Genomic DNA, 25,043 nt, shown 5'->3' with positions numbered 1-25,043 from the left:
TTGTTTATCTTGACGATATTATTATCGCAACGAAGAATATTAAGGATCATCTCAGGAAATTAGACTTACTCTTACAAAAGCTTAGTGATGCTGGATTAAAAATTAAACTTTCTAAATGCAAATTTTGCTTTAAGGAAATAAATTTCTTAGGCCACAAATTAAGCTCTGATGGTATTCACACCACTGATGACAAAATACAGGCAGTGAGAGATTTTCCTGAACCCACTACGACTGACGAAGTTAGACAATTTTTAGGTCTGGCTGGGTACTATAGGTCCTTCGTACCACAGTTCTCTCATATAGCCTTCCCTCTATTCCAACTACTCAAAAAAGATGCTGTATTCCAATGGGAAGAAGAACAAAAAGGGCATTTAACAATCTAAAAATTAAACTAACGAATGCACCTTGTTTAGCATATCCAGATTACACGAAATCATTTCTTATTTGTACAGACGCATCAGTTAAAGGATTAGGGGCTGTACTGATGCAGGAAGATAAAAGAGGAAAGAATCAACCAATTGCATTTGCCAGCAGACAAACAAGAGGTGCAGAAAAAAATTATAGCACTACAGACTTAGAGGCACTTGCAGTGATTTTTGCATTACAAAAGTTTCGAGATTTGGTATATGGTTACGAAATCCACTTATTCACCGACCATAAACCACTGGTGGGTATGTTTAAAGAAAAACTCCTTTCTGGGAGGAGAGCAAGATGGAAATGTACAGTTGAAAACTACAGTGTACAAATACATTATATACAAGGTAAAATGAATATAGTAGCTGACGCATTATCTAGGAACCCGAACACAATTCAGGTTGCGGCGTTAGATCTCAAAGGAAATATCCCAAACCACGAGGATATCGCAAAGGCACAAAGACTTGACCCAGTATGGTCAAAAGTAATATACAAGTTAGAAAGTGGAGATGACATACAATTACCCAAACTGCATGTCCCACTTGAACAATTCACAATGGTCAATAATACATTATACAAAATTAACTCTAAACAACCAAAACGCCAAAGAAATACTAACCAGTTGGTAGTACCTAATGACATGATACCCCAAGTATTACGAATGATACACGACAGCCACATGCAGGACACCCTGGAAAGGATAAGACATTCAACCAAGCCCAGCTATTATATTACTGGCCTTCATTACGAAGAGATATACACAATCATATAGACAGATGCGAATCATGTGCGAAACACAAAGGATACCCAATCACACCTGCACCGATGGGTAATTACCCAGTACCACATCAGCCATGGGACGTTGTCGCTGTTGATTTACTCAAGATGCCATTATCATACAATAATAACCTATACTTATTCGTAGCAACGGATCATTTTTCCCGTTATGTCATTTTAGCTCCAATTAAAGATAAGACAGCAGAGACAGTAGCAAAGGCAATAACAGATAATGTAATATGTCGCTTTACTACCCCAAAGGTATTAATACGTGATAATGGAGGAGAATTTAATTCTGAGATCTTACAAGAAATATGTAAACAATACAACATTAAAAAGGTTAACGTTTTGGCCTATCACCCAGCATCGAATGGGTTGGTAGAGAGACAAAATAAAAAGGTATTAGATGTGCTACGACACATTCTCGGTGAAAATTATGCAAGCTGGGATGATTGGATTCCCAGAGTAGAGGCCTCCATTAATGGGTCTATAAATAAATCCATTGGTGACACACCACATTTCATTATATATATAAAAGATAAAAAATTACCATATGAGCTCCTAGAAGGTGACAGCATGCCTATATACAATTACGATGATTACTCTAAACTCCGTTTACGTGAATTCCAGGACATACACAAAAGAGTGCAAAAACAATTAACGATGTCCAAGGAAGAAATGTCGGAGGCATTTAACAAAAAGGCAAAAGATTCACCTATCAGCTTAGGAGACATTGTTTACGGAGTCATTCATACGAGAGACAATAAATTATCCCCTAAATTTGAGGGCCCATACAGAGTAATTAACATAAAGGCAAACAAAGTTTTAATTAAGTCACTTTCAAGTGGCGAGGAAAAACAAGTTCATATTGACCATTTAAAACGAGTTTCAAGGGAATTATCACATAATTATTCAGCCTCGGATACAACCGAACATGAGAACGGACCTCAAGAAACCAAGCAAGAACACAACAATGATTACAAAAAGAAATTAAGGTCATATACCAAACAATCGAACATAGGTGCAACTATTCCACTGAAATCTACAGTACATCATTTACGGGAATTAAATATCGATTTAAACTCCTTCTATAATTGAAATAACAGCCAACCGTAACGCACATCATCACTATCATCAACCACAGCTTTATAGGAAATTAATAGATTTTTTTTTCGGTAGGTTACGATGAAGGGACTTATGCTATGGATTCTCCTATACATAGTAAGGGTATATGCGCACCTAGACCCCAAGCATATAGTACGACAAGGATGCCTCATAGCTCCAACGGCCACGACTACAATCGTCAAGGACGTCATGAGTACTGAAATAAGTCTAGATTACTTGTATGACTTACCTACTTATATAGAAAGACTTGCGACGCCGATGCGAACTCTGGACTTCAAGATAGGGAATTATGTTTCACACTCACATATCACCAAGGAAGTGGATGAAATGGTGAAGTTAGCAAAATGGAAACTAGAACAGGCGAAGTCAACTATGCTCGTCATGATCCAAGATCTCCCATCTTATGGAACAGAGGTGCTGAGCGACAGGAACAACATCACACGTACTCGCCAAAAGCGCGGTTTGTTCGATCTGGGCGGCGCAATTCTTGGGAACATCTTTGGATTGGCTACAGAGGATGACCTTAAAGAAATAAACAAAAATTTAATAAGATAGCTCAGGTACTAACATACCAAGATAAATTCATCACAGGACAGAACTCAGCAATGAAAACAATTGTGAAAAATCTGAAACAAGCAGTAAACGTAGCTCTCGAGTATAGATAAAATAAATGACTTAGAGGGTAACGTTACCCTTTTCCAGCACTTCTCCATCATCACAGAACATATTGACACGATTCTACTACAATTAGAGAACACTAGAGATCATTTCAGGGCACTTATGCAAGGAATTTGAATGCTGGTGATGGCAAGATCACAAATGACTTACTCCCAGTTCATGAGCTACGTCAGATAGTTAGTCAAGGCATACATAAACATAAATTGAAGCCATTGTTCCGCAGTAGGAATTTATGCAATATTACCATACTTGGAAGCAACACTAACACCAACATCAGTGATAGTTCATGTACCATTCATCACGGAAGACCTGTTCACAGTATACCAAATACACCCCTTCCCCTATAGAAACAACAACACTTTAGTCATCATCAACATCAACACAGACACCGAACTCATCATGGTCTCCAAGAGACGAGACACTGTCACTTTCGCAAGTGAGTCAACGATTGAGCGAAAGTGCCGCACATCCTTACATGCTGTTCATCTTTGTCCCTGCGTACATTTTCACGTTTCAGCCTACTGATACGGTCCCTTGTGAAATGGCTATCATCAGCAATAACAATATTCATCATCATTGCAACTTCACTTTTGCTCCAGATAAACTTGTACACCATCAACGCATTGGACACTCGCAGTTTTTTTATTTCCCTCATAACACATCAGTTTACATAGTCTGTCCAGATATACCACCATCTCATACATCAGCCTCAGGATTATACATAGCACCAGACTACTGTGCGGTATTTACACCATCCATGTCTACTTTTTCCACCATCAATCACTACGCCATTCTCAACCATACACACAAACATTTCCACCCACTGCCTGATATGGACTTAAACATGAGCACAAGTATTAAGTTGACTTCACCTAAGTTTGAAACTATGCAGCTGATCAATGAAACAATGAAGCCCTGGGAAGATTTGAGTTTGAGTATGTTCAACCCATATTATGTGTATAGCCAAGCACCTTCTGTCTTCATAATTATCTGCATTGTGGTTGCAGTATTGCTGTTGGCCATGCACAGAATGCATGCAAGAATTGCTAATTTGGAGTCATTGTTTAGTGGGTGGAGAGTTAACATCACAGTTAACCACCCTGAATGAAGTGTATATATTTTGTATATAGTATTAATTATATATATAAAAAAAAAAAATAATAATAATAATAATAATAATAATAACACAAAGAAGAATGACCCATATATGGCAGACCAGTACCATTATCTTTAAATGAAATATTAGTAACTCTTACAATAATCTTAATTTTAAACTATTTTTATTCTTGCATGTATGCATTTCACTATAATAACCCAAGTACATACTGTATTACAGTTAAATAATTTACTTTAATGCATTTATTCCAATATGTATTCAACTTATTTAAAATGTAATATTACTGAATAATCACTATTTACTATGCATAATATATGTATACAATATTCATACAATTATGTTACTTTACAATATTATGTATTTCACTTAATTAGCTTATAAGTTCATTATAATGTGTATGTAGTATGTATTAATATATTATAACTATTAAATGTCGATGGTACGTCATTTTCGCGCGGCCGAGCAAATATAGGACTACATAATAGATAGATAGATAAATAGATAGATAGAGAGACAGATAGAAGCAGGAAGTCAAATGATGAGAAGGTGTTGTGTTTGCGAGAAGCGAGCAGCGCTAAACGCTTACACGGGGGAAAGCTGACGACAGCGGCCAGTAAGGAGATGATTCAGTTAGCTGTCAGCAGTCCTCTCGTGAGAAAGTTCTGTTGCCATGAGGAAGATACGTGACGCACACACCCTACTACACGAGATGTTAGGAAAGAGAGTTTAGAAGGAGACAAGCGACCCTATAGAGAGGTCGAGACGGAGATTAGCTTTAGAACAGAGAGAGAGAGAGAGATAGCCAGACAGGGAGGTAGCTACCCAGGACTTATACTATTATACCTGTTTAATATTTCCAAGACAAATAAAAATAGTCCCATACTATTCTTTACCTCTCCCGTCACTACATGACATCTGGTGGGGAAACTACTACAAGACATAAAAGCCGCTCGACCACAAGTCTAAAATATACTTCTCTACAAGTAACTACAAAGTCTTTATGACATGTAAACCATCCACTCACTCAGTGTATTCTCTATTAACAATAAAACTTACGTACGCTTATTCTATTTTTCCTGAACAAATATAACACTACAATTTTTGTATATATGTTCTATTTTACTTGTTTCAAGGCTTGGGTGGGCAGAGGCCAGGACAGTAGATGACAGGGATGCCTTATCATCCAATTTCACCAATAAATTAGGACCGGAAACGGCCAGGCGTTACGTTAATGACGCCCACCTCCTCACACACAGACGTTACTTAATGTCGCCCGCCAGTTAGAGGTTAAGTAAAGATGATTCCTTGCACCTCGATGAGTCTGCAACTGTCATCATCAGTTATCTTTCTCTGATTAGTCTTTCTCCTTTACAGCTGTCAGTATTCAAAAAGCAATTGATTTCTGCTGAATCTTTCAAAGGGCAGCTAAAAGCCTTTCTCTTTTCAAGAAGCTACGATTTGGGGAATGGTGTGCTGGACGATTAAAGGGTTTATCTGCTGTTTTTTTTTTTTCTTTCCCATTTCCCCCTTTGTGAAGTCTGTATTATGTATGAGTGATGTCACAATTCTAGTAATTGTAAGTGTAAATAAGTGTTGAGTGCTACTGAATCTTTTGGAAGAATGGGCATTTTTGAGAAACAAAAGACCAGAATATTATTATTATTTACTACTACTATCAGATATGTTTATGTGAAGCTACAGAACATGGCGAATGTTTTTGGCTTATCAGATAGAGCCAGGATTCCGGGGGTTTGAATGGTGAGTGAATGGAAGCGTGGCCCACTGAACTGGGAAAATTTGGACTGTCTGGACATTGCTACTCCTCACCCTGCCCTAAGGAGGGAAAGGAGGTCCAGACGATGGTGACGAAGATGATGATTTACTAATACCATTATTACTACTTGTCACTATTTATGGGTGGTGTAAGAAATCACAAGCCTGAAACAAGGCTACAGCTCAGACCGGTTCCACCAAAAGATTTCTTCAGAAAGAAGACTATTGGTGAAACTGATCAGAAATAAAATTCTGTCTTAGACTTGTGCTTCTTACATCACCCTCATGTAACTGTCTTAATGTCTCAATTTTTATTATCATCATCATTATTAATTAGGCTACTATTATTTGTTCAGTAATGATCTCTCTCTATATACAAACTAACACAGAAAAGCATATAATGAGTCATCAAGCTTCCATTTTTTTCACCAAAAACATGTTTCTGCAATACTTCTTTACTGGTACCAGTAATGGTAACAACATTAATTTCTTTGAAAAACTGGTCTGAAAATTCCTGGGTATGAAGTATCAACCATAACAATGAATACATGGTAAGCATGGGGAAGTGCCTGAAACAAGACCCTGTGGTTTTCATTTTTAAAAAACTTACCCCAAGATAAAAAATAGTAATAACTCCATTGGTACAACTTCAATCGTTCACTGATGTACTATACAGTGTTAGACAAGATAGGAAAATTATGGGTCACTTTCACTGCTTGCTTTCATTATGGTTTCACATCACAACATACATAGGAAGTCATATAATGTGTTCGTTATTAAATGAAAGCTGCAGAAATAGGACTGCAGTGCAGGTGCTCACCTTCTGCGATACCTGGGAGAGGGACTGTGTCGATTTCGTCGAGGAGACCCTGATCTGGGAGCAAAGTGTGGAGAGGCATGTCGAGGGGAAATATGTTCTCGACCTTCACCGGCGTTACGGGATGGACCCTAAACAAACAGAATGAGCTTTGATTACTGACATTAATTCTCTCATTGGTAGTGTCACCTGAGACCATTTTTGTCCATCACTTCCCCCAATGATGCATCAGAACTGTCTATTGGCAAAGAAACACTCTATGCCTTTCTCGGCTTAGGAATATTAGTTAGCAAAGTAGGTGACAAAAGAAAATGTGAAATATTAGGTGAACTTTTGTCCCAGACTGAACACTGCTGCCCTGGACTAGCAATATACGAGTTAATAATTTGGTCTGCTTTCTTCCAGTGACTCAGTATGAGGAGATCAGTCATAAACATAATACTACAGGAGGAAAGAAATGTTGTACAGAAGAATTATCATGACTTCCTTGCTCAGTTTTGTATGGCCGCGACCCAGCAATTTATTCCTCAAATGTGATCTAAGATGACTTTATACATAATGTTAGAATGCATCTGCAATGACAGAGAAGATAAAATCTAGCTGATAGAAATGAACTTTGCTTAGTTGGATATAATTAATGTGCTTGCAATTTTTATGTATTTACTGTATTATCTGCAAACCAGCAGAGTCATGAATGACAGGTGGAGTACAGCAGTTAGGCAAGGAATAAACTGGTGGGCCACAGCCCTATACATAACTGTGAGAATGGGATTCGTAATAATTCACTGTACAACACTTCTTTCCTAATCACCACTTCACTAATAAATGCTCAAGATTTATTTCTTTATTTTTCCATGGCCTTTGAGAGTCCCTAGAGAGGTGGTGAAGTGGGCAATGACAAAGCCTGGGATGGAGGAGTGGCTGGTTGGGGTGACTATAGCCATGTATGTGGGTGCTCACACCCAGGTAAGAAATGGGAGAAATGGAGTTCCCCCGAGCTAAGCCCTGTATTGGACTATATAGTCCCGCTAGGGTTACAGGAGGGAGCTACCCCTCCCGGCACAGCAGCCCGGGCGAGGCTCGAACTTGCGATCCCCCGATCACAAGTCCAGCGCGCTACCACTGTGCTACCGCGCCCCCCGCACACCCAGGTAAGAGTGAATGGCGATTTGAGTGATGAGTTTCCCGTGAATGTTGGTGTGCATCTGGGATCAGTTTTGAGTCCTTTATTGTTTATCATGGAACCTGAAGCCCTATCACATGACTTCAGAAATGGACTCCAGAGGGAGATGTTGTATGCTGATGATTTGGTGTAGATTGCAGAGAATGAAAAGGAGGTGGAGGAAAGATTTTGGAAGTGGAGAGATCGTATGGGGCACAAGGGCTTAAGAGTAAATGCAATAAAACAAAAGTGATGATATCTAGGGTTAGTGGTGGTACTGTCAAGGAGGGGGAGAGTGGCTATGTGCAACTTGCCACAAGGGCATGAGAAGCACTGCCATCTTGTGCAGTGTTTGTAACAAGTGGGTGTGTAAGAGATGTAGTGGTATTAGAGGTAGACTGCAAAATAATGTTGATCTTATACGTGCAGCGTGTCAAGGAGAGCAGGTGGAGGTTGGCAGGAGTGAAAGGATTGAGCTTGTTGGTGAGTCTCTTGAGAGTGTGGAAGAGTTTTGTTATTTGGGAGACATGTATTGTATTGGAGGTGGAGCTAACTCTGTGGCCAGGGTGAGAAGTGGCTGGAAGAAGTTCCGGGAGCTGTTGCCTCTCCTGACACTGAGAGGGCTCTCCCTACATGCTAAGGGATCTGTGTATGCACCATGTGTTAGGAATGTAATACTGTATGGTAGTGAGACCTGGGCAGTAAAGGAAGAGGATATCCGCAGGCTCAAACGTACAGAAAAATGACAATGATTGGGTTGATATGTAGTGTGTCCCTGCGTGCAAGGCCTGGGGAGAGGAAGGGGGGTTACGATGGAGGAGTTGAGAGGTAGGATGGAACTAGAGTGTATTGATGCTGTGATGAAGAGAGGTAGATTGGGGTGGTCTGGGCATGTGGAGAGGATGGGGAATGATAATTGGATGCAGAAAGTGAGAAGCATTAATACTGGGATTGGGGTTTGGAGGGGTAGACCAAAAAAGACGTGGGACAAGGTCATTAAGTGTGACCTCAGGGTTAAGGGACTGAACAGGGAGGCAGCCATAGTTCAAGCAGCATGGAAAGTCGCCATTAGGTGATCAAGGCCGACACATGCAAGCATGTTGGAGCCTTCAAAAACAAAACAAAACAAAAGTTCGTACGTCTTTACTGTATTATCTGCAAAACAGCTGAGAGGCAAGTAAGGGGTGGAGTGATGGCAGTCAGGTAAGGAATAAACTGGTGGGCCATGGTCATTTGCACAATAATATCAACCTATCATAATCTCGTTATCAACATAACCTTCATTCACCAAAAATTACCGTATTTCGTGGGGTGGAAGACGCACTTTTTTCTCAAAATCACCTTCAAATATCCCCCTGCGTCCTGGAGGCGAGACTAAGACCTTGGCTCCATTTAGAAGAATCACTTATACAGAGGATCATTTCACCGTTTGGCAACAGAGGATCATTTCACCGTTTGGCAACAGAGGATCATCTCACCGTTTGGCAGTCAAGTATTTTTTAGAGTATAAACACCTTTGATTTATTGTAAAAAGTTACATTCACTTGTGTATATACTCAGATTTTACAAGTAGAAACACCCAGGGTCAAGAAAAACTTAGGGTTAGTTTACAACTGGCCATGTGATGGTCTGGGGGTTTAGCGGTATAGCAGTTCAGCAATTTAGCATCTAGCATACACCCTACTTTAGCAGGCTAACATGATCACTGGTGAACTCCCTGCTAACCTTCTGAAACGCAGTCATGATCACTTTGCTTGCCATCCACTCAGTAACTAGTAAAGGAATCATACTGGAGATAATGGCTAGCATGACATTTGAGTCATTGTAACAGACGTCTGTCTCATATGGAAATTCAATACCCTTGTTTGGCTGGCTTCACTTACTGATATTTTGTTTCATTTGTGACAAGAATATAATAGAAGGAAACAGCTTTATATTACCATTACTGAAAAACGGGAAAAACAACTGCAACATTAAACAGTACTGGCTGAAATCACAGCTTTTTAGTAGTTTAGCACCTAGCGTTCCCCCAACTCACAGAACATGATCATTTCTGAACCCCTTGCTAACCTTCAGAAAGGCCATAATGATCACTTGCTATCCAATCACTAACTAGCAAGGGAATCATATTGGAGATGTTGGCTAGCATGATTTTTGTTGAGACATTATAACAGATGTCTGTCTCATATGGAAATTCAAAAACCCTTGATAGGCTGGCATCTCTTACTGATATTTTGTTTCATTCGATACAAGTGCATCATAGAAGGAAGCAGTCTTATATTACTGTTAGTGAAAAATGGGAAAAACAGGTGCAACATTAAATAATACTTCCCGAAATTACAGCATTACTAGCGGTTTAGCAAATTAGCAGTTTAGTGATATGGAAATTCGATCACCCCATGTTAGGATGGCTTCTGGTACTTTTAGGGTACATAATATGGTGTAAACGTTCCTTGTAATTGATTTCTGAAAACTTGGTTGTGTTGTCTGTGATTCTAAAATTTAGTACATGCAGGCATTTGTTTTGGAGATATAGTGTATTCCTTCACTTAATGGCCTTTGTATTTTCTTAAATGAAAGAAAGAACGGGTTTTAGAGTTTTTTTTTTTTTTTTTTTTTTTTTTTTTTTTTAAGATCGTTTCACGAAAAATAATACTTATCTCTATATACTGATACATATTTAGTGTACTTTAATGGAGATGAACATCACATCTCAAATTATTGTACGAAAGGAATTCGACACCTTGGACTTCATATTTCATAAACAAACCAGTAGTGTTAAAGATGGCGTCGTGGTATCGGGTAACGTTTTATAAGGAAGGGGTTGTTTGTTTGTTTTCTTGTCTTGTACCCTTCTTTTACATAAAAATGAAGACACCAAACATATACACAGTAATCCCTCACTATCCGATGTACTCTGTATACGATATTTCGCGTATACGATCTATCTTCTTTAGTACCCTTGGCTCTCTATACGACTGCTGTGGCTCACACTTACGATCGCACGAGCGCGGTCGGTCCAGCATTCCTCAGTGCAAGTCGATAGGCATTTGCTTGGAATTGCGATCACCGCGCCAAGGATGATGGTGTGGCCACCATCAAAGCCAGCTTGGGGTACAAGTAGCAAATTGGGCTACTTTTGGAAGCCCTACACTACTAAATTTTGAATTTAGCTACTTGCAACTTTTTGGGCTACTTTAAAAGTAAGTTGGACTAACTTGGGCTATTAATGAGATGAAAGTCAAAGGTTGATTAGTGATTATGAATCATTTAAAATATAGCCTAATATAATTACCTTTTGAAGACACAAAAAGATAATGAATTATAATTTATCATATCATCCCTCTTTAAATTTCTCGCACTCTTGCATGAATCCCTGATTGGCTAGTTAATTCGAACTGAACGTGTGAGATTACCACCCCAGTCAGTTGTGTTTTCTTCATCCACGACTTGTGAATGCAGAAGCAGACCTTGATAATCTTCAGCTGCGAAGACGTGGTTGTGAAGACTTACTGAATAATTACAGTATTTAAATATGTAATTACAATGAGGTGCAAGAAAACACTTTCCTTTAGTTCCTGAAATACTTTCGTTAAGTTGAAAAATGACTAAGTCCAACAGTAAGAGTTATGTTTTGTGAAGAAGAAAACAGCTTAGTTCCGCGAATGTAAAAGAAATGACATAATTTAAAGAAAAGAGAAGTAAATTTAGTTAATGCAGTAAGTAAGGAGTTCTGTGTTAATTAACTTTAGGCTTACATCACTTCAAACAACCTTACAGGAGCATTAATGGAGCAGCATTCAACTGGTAAGTCGTGCACAGTTAAATTATTTGCGTCTGTATGTATATACTCGTGGACAGAGAGAGAGAGAGAGAGAGATACTGTAGACAGACATATTAATTGATATGTATATAAACTGTACATAATTATGTTGGGCTACTTTATACCGAAATTCACTACTTTTGAGGCCTGTTACCGCTACTTTTGGTCACAAAAATCTGGCAACCCTGGCTCAGCCTAGTCTTTCTCGCGCTCCTGTTTGATTCACTAGCTTTACATTCCTGTGCATTAGCAACGTGATTTTCACTATTATTTCTCGCTTAACTTCAAGTACAAGTTCTGTCATGTCTTCCAAGCGGCCTGCAAACTCTAGTGCCTCTGATCTCAAGCCTAGGAGAGCCAGGAAGAGCTTAAATTTGGAGTCCAAGCTCAACATCATTAGGCAACATGAGGGAGGCGAAGGGGTAAACTCCACTGCTCACGACCTTGGTCTGGCCCAGTCTACGGTATAAACAGTGATTAAGAATGCTGCCAACGTTAAGAAGGCTGGTGAAACGAGCTTGTCAAACCTTTCATCGATTAAAGTAGAGCACATAAAACATCTCTTATTTATAGCCTCCCTTGTCAAAACTTCAGATGATTGTTTAGTGTTTTGGGTAAAGAGGGAGTGAGGAACGAGTGTTTACGATGCCAGGACGAGTTTGTGTGACTTGTAAGTTTTATGTCAGTATTTATGAAAATGTTTCAAATTCTAATTTGGATGTGTGTTTTTCACTGCTTTGTGATTGTGATCATTAAAGTAGAGCACATAAAACATCTTTTATTTAGAGCCTCCCTTGTCAAACCTTCCATCGATTGTTTAGTGTTTTGGGCGAAGAGGGAGTGAGGAATGAGTGTTTACAATACCGGGACGGGTTCGTGTGACACCTAAGTACAGCACATAAAACATCTTTTATTTATATAATATGTGGTATAGTATAGTTTAAGGGCACATAAATATGAGTCAAGGAACGCATCCCCATTTTTCCCATTAAACCTTAAGTTCAGTATATGATTGCTTGATTTACGATTGCCTATTCAGGAACGTAACCCAATCGGATAGCGAGGGAGACCTGTATACAGTACTGAAGAGAGAGACTAATTTATTAAGATGGTGTCACAGAATGCAGTAACATTATGTAAGGATGGGGTTGTTTGTTTTCATGTCTTGTACCCTTCTTTTACATTAAAATAAAGAAACCAAAGACAGATATACAGTACTGAATAGAGGTTCTGAAAGGTGAGTGCGTATTTTATTGAAAAATACTCATATCAAGCAACCTTTCTGTAGTCTTGGTCAAGACATACATTTTTTCTCAGAACTTCCCTTCCAGAATTAGGGTGATTTTTTCATACTGCAGCGTCTAACATGCCACGAAATATGGTACTACATACAGCAAATTCTCAATTATCTGTCATCACAATATCCGGGCTCTATTAAAACAACATCCAGCAAAGTTATGCAATATCCGGTCGAAACGATGGTTCTATGCAACATCGCGATGTGAGGCGTATCCACTGCTTGTATGCGGTAGCCAACCAGCACCTGGGAAAACCCCACAACGCGCCAGCCAATCAAAATTTGTTGTGGGAGCAGCCCCAAGCGCGCTAACTCTACACTCTGTCTCTCATGGATCTCCTTCGGTGAGGATGTATCTATGTTCTCTCCTCTTGTGACCATGCAGTGGCAAAGCCCTGGTGGTAAGACTTACTCTGTGGCTCCCATGCCTCGCTTTTTGTTGTTGCAAAGCTTGTGGCCTCTCAGTGCTTTGTGTCCCATAGTCGCGGGACGCGACTCTCAGGTTGTTATTATCGTACCCTGGCAACCTACCATTCAAAAGTGCGTCTGATTTCGTGTGCAACATGAGGTGCACGTGATTCGTGCATTATATATTCATGCATAATAATATGATTGGTGTATAATATACGAAACCAGACGCACTTTCAAATGGTAGGCTGCCAGGGTACGATAATGTCAACCTCAGAGTCGTTTGCCACGACTATGGTGCTCTATTTAGATTCTGAAATTACTGTACACGTAATTATTTCCATCAAACCAAACAGGATTAAGTGCACTGAACCGTACTGCAAGATATATAATACCCTTCATCGATGCCAACACCAGGTGAGTATGTAGTACACTATGTACTGTATTACTCTACTGTATCAATACTGTTCTTTATTTTGTTTAATTTTCATCTTTTACTCATGGGAAAGTTTTTAGGATAGAGGGCCAAAAATTATAAATAAATCCATTGAATAAAAGGCATGCAGTACACTATGTACTGTATTACTCTACTGTATCAATACTGTTCTTTATTTTGTTTAATTTTCATCTTTTACTCATGGGAAAGTTTTTAGGATAGAGGGCCAAAAATTATAAATAAATCCATTGAATAAAAGGCATGCACTTCAACGGCAGTAAGTGTGTGGTACCCGTATACCCATACGGTTTTCTACCTAACGAACCGACTCTAACTACCAGTGAATTTGAAGCATGTTACTGTATCTCGGCAAGTCCATTCCGTTAAATGTTACTCACAAAAACATGGAAAAATAAAGTAATGACATAAATATTGAGCATAAATTGGTGAACTGATGATTCGGAAAGTAGTGTTCTACAGTAGAATTATCACTACTCCCTTGCTCACAGTTGTGCAAACGACTGCAGCCCACCAATCTATTCCTTACGTGACTGCTGTCATCCATTCCCTCACTCGCCACTCAGTTGTTTTGCTGATAATACAGTAAATACGTACGAACTGCATGGAAAAATAAACTAAAGAAATAAATCTTCAGCATTTATTGGTGAACTGATGACTAGGAGTAAAGTGTTGTACAATGGAATTATCATGAATCCACTGTTCACAGTTATGTACAGGGCCGTGGCCTGCCAGTTTATTTCAAGCCTGACGGCAGTGATCCACCCTTTACTCACCACTCAGCTGGTTTGCAGATAATACGGTAAATACATAAGAATTGGAAACAAATTCATTTTATCCAACAAAGCAAACTTTTATTTCCATCAGCTAGATTTTATATTCTCTGCCAGTGCAAATGCATTATAAGATGTCGTATAAATTAATCTTAGAATGCATTTGAGGAATAAATTGGTGGGTCACAGCCATGCACAACTGTGCAAGGGAGTCGTGATAATTCAATGTGCAACACTTCTTTCCTAATCATCAGTTCACGAATAAATGCTCAGGATTTATTAATCACCTGGACCTCCTTTCCCACCCAAGGGAGGGGTGAGAAGCAGCAGTGTCCAGAGAGCCAAAGTTTGCCTAATTCAATGGGGGACACGTCCATTCACTCAACATTCAAGCCCACGGAGTCCTGGCTCTATCTGATACGTCAGAAAACTTCATCATGCTCTGTAGCTACACATCTATTTATCCGAGAGAGCCAATCCAAACGATCTCATGTTAAAGGAGGGTGCCAAATCCCTGGTTATATGCTTCTTCGCACAAAATTCATCCAGCCAGCTCGATCTCTTGTCACTCTCCTAGCTTCACCAACTTCATACCTCTCTTCCTCACACACTCATCCATCATATCTCTCCACCTTCTTCTTGGCCTACTTCATCTCCTTCCTCCATCAAATTTGTTCAGATATACCCTTCACCACTCTATTGCCATTCATTCCCTCAACATGACCATACCATCTCAGTACACTCTATTTCATTCTGGTATCAACAGACTTCCTCACTCCTCATCTTTCACGAATACACATTATTCCATATCCTATCCACCCACCGTACTCCACATAAAATTCTTCAGCAGTCCCATCTCCTCTGCTCCTTACTCCTGAGTTTTTATTTTCATACCACACCACAGTCTCACACCATATGTTAAAGTTGCCGCTAACACTCCTTCATGTAAGCCTCACGCAGCTGCAACACTCATGCCTCTCTTCTTATCAAGGCCTTCACTGCACCAGCTACTCCTCATTGTGTCACTATCCTTTCCACTTCTTTTGCACATTTTCCTCTCTTTTCTATCACTGTATCCATGTATCTGAACCCTCGCACGATTTCTAGTCTCTCTCCATTCATTGTAACATCACACTGGGAGTTACCTTCTCTCTCAATAACCATCAATATACTCTCTTCTAAATTTACTCTCAAGGCACAATGCTCACAGACATCTACAAAACTCTGCACTAGTCTACCAAGCTCTTGTCTGGTATTTGCCAGTAGCACTGCATCATCAGCATACATCAAATTTAATATTCCATCCATCGCCATTCATTACCAACGCCATCCCTCTCTTCAATACTCATGATTTTACTACTCTCATCACCCCATCCATATACTGTATATACTGAACACCCACAGAGCATCACACAACCTTGTCGCAAGCACACACTGATTGTGAACCGTTCACTTAGATGCACATTTATTTATTTACTTTATTTTCCATGTTTTATGAATAAAATAACAAATATCCTGTAATGTTTAACAAACTGAACATACTCTGTGCATTGCGCACTCCTGCAAGACACTACAATCATGTGTATTATGTCTATGGGGTGTGTTTAAGAGGAGGTAACATTTCAAATGGAATTGTTTGTGTGGTCCTGGATACAAGTGGTATTGTAAATAATGCAATGATATAGCTTATGTATGAGAGTACATACCAAATGTCTGGGAAAAATAAGGAACTGGGAAGGTAAATTCCCCAAGTTTCTTGGTTAACTCGAATAGTACTGTACCGTACATTATTACTACAGTATACTGTATCAATACTCAGCTGTACTGTATTTTATGTTTAGTTTTCATCTTTTACTCAAGGGAAAGTTTTTTAGGATAGAGAGTCGAGACGGACAGTAACACAATACAGTGGAAGCTCGATTATCCAGGCTCGGATTATCCAGCTTTCGGTATTTCCGGGCCGTGACCCAATGGTTCAGTGGTACAGTAATTCATAGAATTATCCATACGAATGCTCCGGTTTAAACAGGAAGCATCCAGTTGCTAGGGAGAGAGGCATGGATAAACCAGAAGGGGTCTTGCTCACCCTGCCCCCACACACACCTCCTGCTCACAACTCGATCACAAGGGTGGTAGGGTGGAGTTTGGTGAGGCAACTGATACTCCTGACGTAGCCTAACCTTGCTTAACTACTTAATAATTTAACCTAATTTAACCTAACCTGACCTAACCTGGGCTCCAGTTGGGAAACTGGGAAACTAAATCCACTTTTGTGTACAATCAGTTTCTTCCTTTATGCCCTAAGCAATCGTAGGTACGGCTTAAAAAACGTGATAAAAGAGAAAATCTTTCAGCACGAGCATGTAATTTACAACCTTCAAAATAGAAAAACACAAAAAACAAACTGGAGGAATATGAAGTGAATTGGTGAAGTCTTTAGGCTGTATGCTTAGACGAAAAGTAATGGGTTTCCTAGTTTTAGGGAACGAAATGAAACAAGAATGTCTGCTAATCAGAAAAAAAAAAAAAAATTACTCATGCGTTCTCGTAAGTTAGCATTCAATTCTGCATTCTTCGTTAGGTATCGCGTCTCCCAACACATTTCGGACTGACAGAGCACTGTTATTTCTTCCTCTTACATTTACTGTTCACTCTTTTGTTCGTTCTTAAGTGTACTGTATGTATGAAAGAGAGTATTAATACAAACAATAATGCATTCCATTAACCCCATCATAGCTGTCAGCCTCGAACAATGGTTTACTGTACCGGTGTCAGGGATGTTGGGTTAGGGAGAGCTATAAAAAACTGCGAACAATTATGGGAAGGGAACGAAGGTCACTGGTATGTTTTCACGACCCTCCTCTACCATCTCAAACAGTCAGGCGGCCTGCCACTTCATCTCAGATGTTTTCGCCGATATGTTTAAATGCTAATGTAACATGCACCCTAATTATGAGTAAGTTTCTTCCATTATGCCGGAAACAATCGTAGGTAAGGCTTAAGGAACATTATGATAATAAGAAAACAAACTAGAAAAATACAGAAAACAAACTAGAGAATATGAATTGAATTGGTAAGGTTATTAGGGTGTATGCTTGGATGAAAATTTACGAGTTTCACAATGATAGGGGACGAAATGGAACAATTATGTTTACTAATAACAAAAAATACTTTCATCTCACGTGTTCTCGTAAGGTGGCATTCAATTCCACATTCTTTGTTCGATGTCGCTTCCCAACACATTTCGGACCGACAGAGCATACAGTTATTTCTGCTCCTTACAGTTAAGTGTACATTTATTACACATTCTTTTGTTCGTTCGTGTATGTGTGAAAGAGAGAGTATTGATACAAACAATAATGTATTCCATTAACCCTTTATGGTGCTAGCCTTGAACAATGCTTTACTGGGCCGGTGTCAGTAATGTTAAGTTAGGGAGAGCCATAAAAACTGCGAACAATTATGGGAAGGGAACGGTCACTGGTATGTTTACACGACCCTACTCTACCATCCCAAACAGCTCGGCGGTCCTTTCATCCCAGATGTTTTCGCCGATATGTTTAAATGCTAAAGTAACATGCACCCTAACTTTATGTTTAAATTCTAATGTAACATGCCCCCTAATTTTCTTTCACAATTCACGAATCATAGCAAATCACAAAATGGGTTTAGGGAGGAGGGGAAAAAGCCAGGTGTACCAGATGAGTCTTTTCAAATCTGTAAGAAAAAGAAACTGACTTTATGACTTTGAAAAAATGGTTTCAAGGTCTGCCAGGGGGGCACACAAATTTCTGAACTCACGAACATTGAGGATTTGAGGGGGGTAAACATACGCTTTGCTGTAAGCAGTAAAAACACCTTACCAAATCAGTTCATCCTGATAGTCTGTTATATTTTTCTGATTATTTCTGGGTTGGTAAATAAACGTTTCTTGTTAAATCTTTCCCCGCTGTTTTTAGCTGTTCTGGTGTGACAACTCTTTGATTCGTTAACATAACGGCAGAAGACACTGTTCTAATCTAAGTGTTTAAACCTGGCCTAACCTAGCTTAACTGCCCCTAATAATGTAACCTAACCTAATCTTCAGTTGGGATGCTGGGAAACGAAGTCCACATTTGAGTACGATGAGTTTCGTCCATTGTGCTGGAAACAATCGTAGGTACAGCTTTAGAACGAGACGATACTAACAGGGAGGAAATCTTTCAGTAAGAAAATGTGATTTACCGAACTGAATATAGTCTGAAAAATACTGAAACAAGCTGGAGGAATATACATTGAACTGGAAAGGTCTTTCTGGTACTTAAAGTGTACATTTACCGGTAAATAAATCAGTCTAACAGTACAGTACTTGTGTTTCCGCTGGATTAATCGTGCTTTCGGACTAAGCGGGCACCCCCTAACACCATATAGCCCGGATAATCGGGCTATCTCTGTACTGTATCCCACTCGACACTGAATGGGGAGGCGGGGGGGTACTATGAAATATCCAGTGTTTGCTTTAACCGGCGTAGGGCTTGATTGAATTACAAAGGATAATTGAGTTATTGTACTCTGAAGGAAATGCCAGATATCTTAATCATACACAATTCACACTCATTACAGTAATGTACCTAATATAAGAAGGAAATACCAGATGTCTTAATCAAACACAATCCACTTTCATGACAGTCAACTGTATGTCCATCCATTCACCCAACCATCATCCCATCCTATGTTGTCCCAAGAGGAGTGAAGGAGCCTTGGGCAAGTGGTCCTGACAATGGTCTGACACAGATGAGTGACCAGCCTCACGCATCCCTGAGTGACATTACATGAGCAATAAACCCCAACCACCCCTTGGATATAAACCTGCACAGGCTCAATCCAACGGGAGCGCCTTAATTACCCACTAAACCACCAAGCGCCATAATTTGGATATATGGTTACCATCCAGCATAGTAAATGGTTTCCTGGTGTACAGGAAACCATTTGGTGTGTCACTCAGTGTAGAGTCACCCATAGGTAGGAGGAAGTGAAAAGAATGAAGGAAAGAAAGACAGAAGAGAAAGGAAGGATGAGAGGAAAGGGCAGTCACCCAAAGCAGCACTACATCGAGTGAGAGGATTGTAAGCGCCCCCACCTACCACTATGTACTACAGCTAATATACAGTATGTGTACATACGAAGTACAACTGTGTGTAAGTATATTATGTAACATAGAAAAGAAGGAATACACTGAGATAGTATGGACGTATACAATGAATACGCATAGACAGAACACCAAAGAAAGTTTGTAAAGGTGAAATCATGGGCAGGCTTGGTAGAAGGCGACTGAATGTGGAACGGATGAAGATAATGACAATACATTGGTAAAAGAGTAGGATGAGGAAGATGAGTGTTTGTGAGTAGAAGTTAGTGAGCATAAAGCAGCTTGGAGAAACTGTTTGGGGCTTCCCAGATGGGATCATGGTACTGAGAATGATGATGGTAATGATGATGCAACCTTTAATACTTTGACCAGGGAAATCCTGTGAACTGTAATTAACAACTATATACAAGAGTAAAATACAAAGCTCTTTATTCTCAATTAAAATGTTATAGTCTTATGACATTATTTATCATTTTTGGTGTCCTGGGTTTCTCTTAAACAAAATAAAAGTATCTGTCTTGGATGTGTGCAAGCTGCTTCCTTAAATGAAACAATTTTAAGTGAAGCATGCATCTGGTCCATGACTGGGGTAAGTATAAAGTAATCTGACATCATCAAAGCACATTTATAATGAATCAGGATCAACTTTTAAGTGAAGAAAACATGTTTATTCTTGAACTTAAAGTTGAAACATCTTAAAATAAGAGCTAACAGTACATCAAGTGTAAGAATACCAAAATATTTCCATAGTTCAACTCAATTTTACCTCATCTTCAGAACTTGAAGGATCTCTGTTGGATCGGTACTGTCTCTTCTTTAATACTGAGTCTTCTTTGCGATGAATTTCAAAGTCGTCTTCCTTGCTTCTGAGGGGAGAACGGCTACGAGACCTAGAACTACTAGAAACGGAAGAAACAAAAAAAGGTTGGTCAATCATCATCATCTCTCTCTCTCTTTCTCTCATACACACACACAAACACACCATCATCCGGACCTCCTTTCCCACCCAAGGGCAGGGTGAGGAGTAGCAATGTCTAGACAACCCGAATTTGCCCAATCCAATGGGCCACGCTTCTGTTCACTCGCCATTCAAGCCCCCGGAATCCTTGCTCTATCTGACACACCAAAAACACTTACCACATTCTGTAGATTCACATACACGTATCCAACAGAGTCAATCCGGACGCTGTCACGTTAAATAGGGGTGCCAAATCCCTGATCATGCACTTCTCCTCACAGTATTCATCCAACAAGCTTGATCTCTTGTCAGTCCCTTAGCCTCACTGACATCCATACCTCTCTTCCTCACACACTCATCCACCATATATCTCCACCTTCTCCTTGGTCTACCTCACCTCCTCCCTCCTTCAAATTTGCTCAGATATACCTTTTTCACCACTCTATTGTTATCCATTCTCTTCACATGACCCTACCACCTCAGTACACTCTCTCTGATTCAGGTGTCCACAGACTTCCTCACTCCACATCTTTCATGAATCACACTATTTCGTACCCTATCCACTCTCTGTACTCCACATACATTCCTCAGCAGTCCCATCTCCACAGCTGTCACTCATGACTTCATTTTCATGCCACACCATAGTCTCACATCTATATGTTAAAGTTGGCACTAACACTCCTTCATACAAGCCTCGTGCACCTGCAACATTCAAGCCTCTGTTTCTTATCAAGGCCTTCATTGCACCAGCTACTTTCCTCTCTTATGTCACTCTACTTTCCACTTCTTTTGCACATTTTCCTCTTTTTTTCTATCACTGTACCCAGGTATTTGAACTCTCTCATCAATTCCAGTCTCTCCATTCACTGTAACATCACACTGGGAGTCACCTTCTCTCTCAATAACCATCACTTTACACTTTTCTACATTTACTTTCAAGGCACGACACACAGATATCAACAAAATTCTGCACTAGTCTACCAAGTTCTTGTCTGGTATTTGCAAATACTGTAGTACTGTATCATCAGCATATGATAAATTAGAGATATTCCATCCATCACCATTCATTACCAATGCCATCCCCCTTTCCATTACTTGTGTTATTACTTCGCTCATCACCCCATCTGTATATATATTGAACAACTATGGGAACATCACACAACCTTGAAGCAAGCCCACACCGATCGTGAATCATTCCCTTAGACGCCCATTTACTCTTACACATGCTTCACTACCATCATAAAAACTCTTGACGGCACCTAGCAGCATACCAACCATTACATGGTACATGCACAAATCCTTCCACAATCCTTCTCTGTCATATGCTTTTTCCAGATCCATGAATGCCATAAACACCTAGTCTTTCTCACAAGCCTTCTCCACTATCTGTCTCACTGCAAATATTTGATCCACACATCCTCTGCCATTCCTAAAGCTACCCTGTTCATCACGCACCAGGGCTTCTGACATCTCTCCTACTTTATAATAAATCTTCTATATACCTTCTCTACCACACTCAATAAACTTATGCCACGATAATTCTTGCACTCACTTCACTCACCTTTAAATCACAGCTTTTTTCCACTCTGCTGGAACAGTTTCAATCATCCATGCCTTCTTACCTATCTCAACTAACATTTCATTCTGCTCTCTCCACTACATTTAACCATCTCTGCATACACCTCATCAACCCCAGCTGCTTTCCCACTTTTTAGCCGCTTCACAGTGCTCTTCAACTGTGCAAGTGTCACATTTCCTGGCACTGCATTCCTTCCCTGCACACCCCCAAACCAATGAAGCTCATAGTCGCTCTGCTCTCTCTATTCCCATTCATCAGGCCTTCAAAATTTCTTTCCATCTGGTCCTTACTTCACCCTCATGGGTTAATAGTCTACTACCTGCATCCTTCACACCTTCATGTTTCTTTCCACTTTCACTTCTACATTTCCGCGCCTCTTTTCAGAATAACTTCCTATTTTCAGATTAGTTTGCATTCATTTTTCTTCCTCGATCATCATTTATCTACTTCGTTTTCCTTTTCACTAGTATCTTTAAGTGCTTCTTGCTCTCAATATATTCAGTTCTTATTTCAAGTGAACCCCTGTCCTGTAACCACTCTAGCCACTTCCTCTTTTCCTCCACTGCTCACTTAACTTCATCCCACTATGACATACCATTCTTTTTTGTTGTTATTCTTGCCGCACCACACACCGCTTTAGCATTTCTAACTAAGCAATCCCTATATGCATTCCACAGGCTGTCCAGACCCATTCCAATTCACTGATTCTGACTCTTCCCCTACTTTGGACCTGTATCCATCTGCCATTTCTTTGATCCTCAGTTTCTTGATTTACAGTCTTTCTCCCTGACTGCTCCTCTCTCTCCTGGTCCACCTTACTCCTCTCAGACTGGTCTTGCATACCACAATCATATGATCTGACATACCTCCACATCGTCCTCTCATGGCCCTGTATCAGCAACCATTCCGTGCACTGATCTCTCTACGATAACATAATCAATTAGGCTTCTTTCAACAAGCTCCTCATTCCCTCTATCCCATGTATATTTATGTACATCTTTGTGTTTAAGATATAAGTTACAAATGCACAACCTCCGCTCCTGACACATATCCTTCAGTTGCTTCCCATTATCATTTTCTCCTGGTACTCCATTACAACCCATTATGCTGTCCAAAGGAACAGTGCCTACTCTTCCATTCACATTGCCCATTACAATAACTTAATAGCTCCTGGCCATTTCTCCCACTACTTCATCCAGCTCATCCCAAAACCTGTCTTTCTCTCTCTCACTCCTGTCCTCACACGGTGCATACACTACAATCACCGCCACTTTCACCTTCCCAAATTTGAACTTGGCACACACACACCTCTAACTGACACAGTTGTAGTCTCACATTCCACTCTACCACACCTCATTCATCAACAAAGCAACTCCTTCCTTGCATCTTCCTTGCCCAATCATGCCTGATCTTATACATTTCACACCCTCCCACTCCACTTCACACCCTTTCATCTTTGTTTCACACAATGCCATCACAGCATATCTCGCACTCTTGAACACATTCACCACTTCCACCCTCTTGCTCTCCTCATTCACACCTCTCACATTTCACATGGGCATGCAAATCTGCCCATTTGGTTGGGGCCCTGGACAGGTATTGGGCCCTCCGAGGCTCTCCGAAACAATTGCCATGATTCAGTGGTTTTAGATAGGGGAATCTAGGGGACACAACCTGGCCAAAAACCTTGGTTATATGGTTAACACCCAGCGTAATAAATGGTTTCCAGGGTGCAGAAAACCCATTTGGCTCGTCACTCAGTGTAGAAACCATAAAGCATCCCTACAATGAATAAGTGGATGATGGGCACCCCCATCCACCATAATGCACTCATACACATACACATATGCACACTCAGACATCATAATGCACTCTCTTTACAATAGCTAATATAACATAGCATAAGCCTAGTGATCTGTGGACACTTTTAACATGCAGCCTGTCTGCAGTAATGACAATGCCAACCTTGAAGAAGAACTGGAGCTGGGGGAGCGTGTAGGTCTTCTTCTAGCTTTTGGTCGTGGTGAAGGTGAATGCTTGCGTGGACTACTGGCTCTTTTGGGTGGGGTTGCTGTGCGCTTATGAGAACTTGGGGAGCGTTTTCGTGGAGTGCCTGAATGCTTACGATCATTTGGAGATCGCTTACGAGGACTAGGCGAACGTTTCCGAGGGGTGACCGACCTCTTACGTGGGCTTACTGATCGTTTTCGAGGGCTAGGCGAGCGCTTACGATGACCAGGTGAATGTTTTCGGGGACTGGGAGATCGCTTTCTAGGAGAAACTTTCCTTCGGCGATCATCCTCCTTCTTTGGAGATCTACCCCTGGGAGATCTAGAGGAAAAATACACACTTCAGAGAAAAATTAACTCCTTAAATCATCATCATCATCCTAATGCATGGGATGGATAGGATCCAAATAATAAACAAAAGGGAAAGCACAGAAGCAGGCGAACAATCAACACAGTGCCCAGATATATCATTCATTCATTCATTGCCAGACGCCATGTATCCCAAACGAGGTGGCCAAGGGCTTAGAGTTAATTGTTTTACAGGGAGGGGCACTAATCCTCCACCAACCCCACCTGACACGTAGGGAGAACGTTATGCCAACAGCATTTGGTGTTCCCAGGCGGTCACCCATCCAAGTACTAACCAGACCCAACGTTGCTTAACTTCGCTGATCAGACAGGAAGCGGTGTATATATAATACATGATAATAACCAGAGATAATGGAGAGATGAATGAAGGCCATATCTAGCC

The 25,043-nt window shown here is 40.2% G+C and overlaps 1 protein-coding gene across 5 annotated transcripts in view; it reads right to left on the bottom strand.

Annotated features, from left to right (window-relative positions):
• Srrm1 (Serine-arginine repetitive matrix 1) overlaps nucleotides 1-25,043 on the bottom strand; it is a 179,404-nt gene that overhangs the window by 106,339 nt on the left and 48,022 nt on the right. For all 5 annotated transcript variants that reach the window (XR_013897175.1, XM_080271562.1, XM_080271560.1 and 2 more), the window contains exons 8-10: nucleotides 24,249-24,614; nucleotides 20,513-20,645; nucleotides 6,705-6,832 (exon numbers count right to left, since the gene is read on the bottom strand). Coding sequence is in view for 4 of the 5 variants with exons in the window: in XM_080271562.1 (XP_080127688.1) it covers nucleotides 6,705-6,832; nucleotides 20,513-20,645; nucleotides 24,249-24,614 (627 nt within the window). In the remaining variant the exon portion in view is untranslated. The remainder of the gene's footprint in view (nucleotides 1-6,704; nucleotides 6,833-20,512; nucleotides 20,646-24,248; nucleotides 24,615-25,043) is intronic.

The sequence above is a fragment of the Coenobita brevimanus genome, chromosome 46 (assembly GCF_032717465.1).
Source record: "Coenobita brevimanus isolate Jiangsu-jjx chromosome 46, ASM3271746v2, whole genome shotgun sequence".
NCBI lineage: Eukaryota > Metazoa > Arthropoda > Malacostraca > Decapoda > Coenobitidae > Coenobita > Coenobita brevimanus.
Note: the sequence above shows the minus strand (reverse complement) of the source record. Positions and strands in the feature narration are given on the sequence as shown.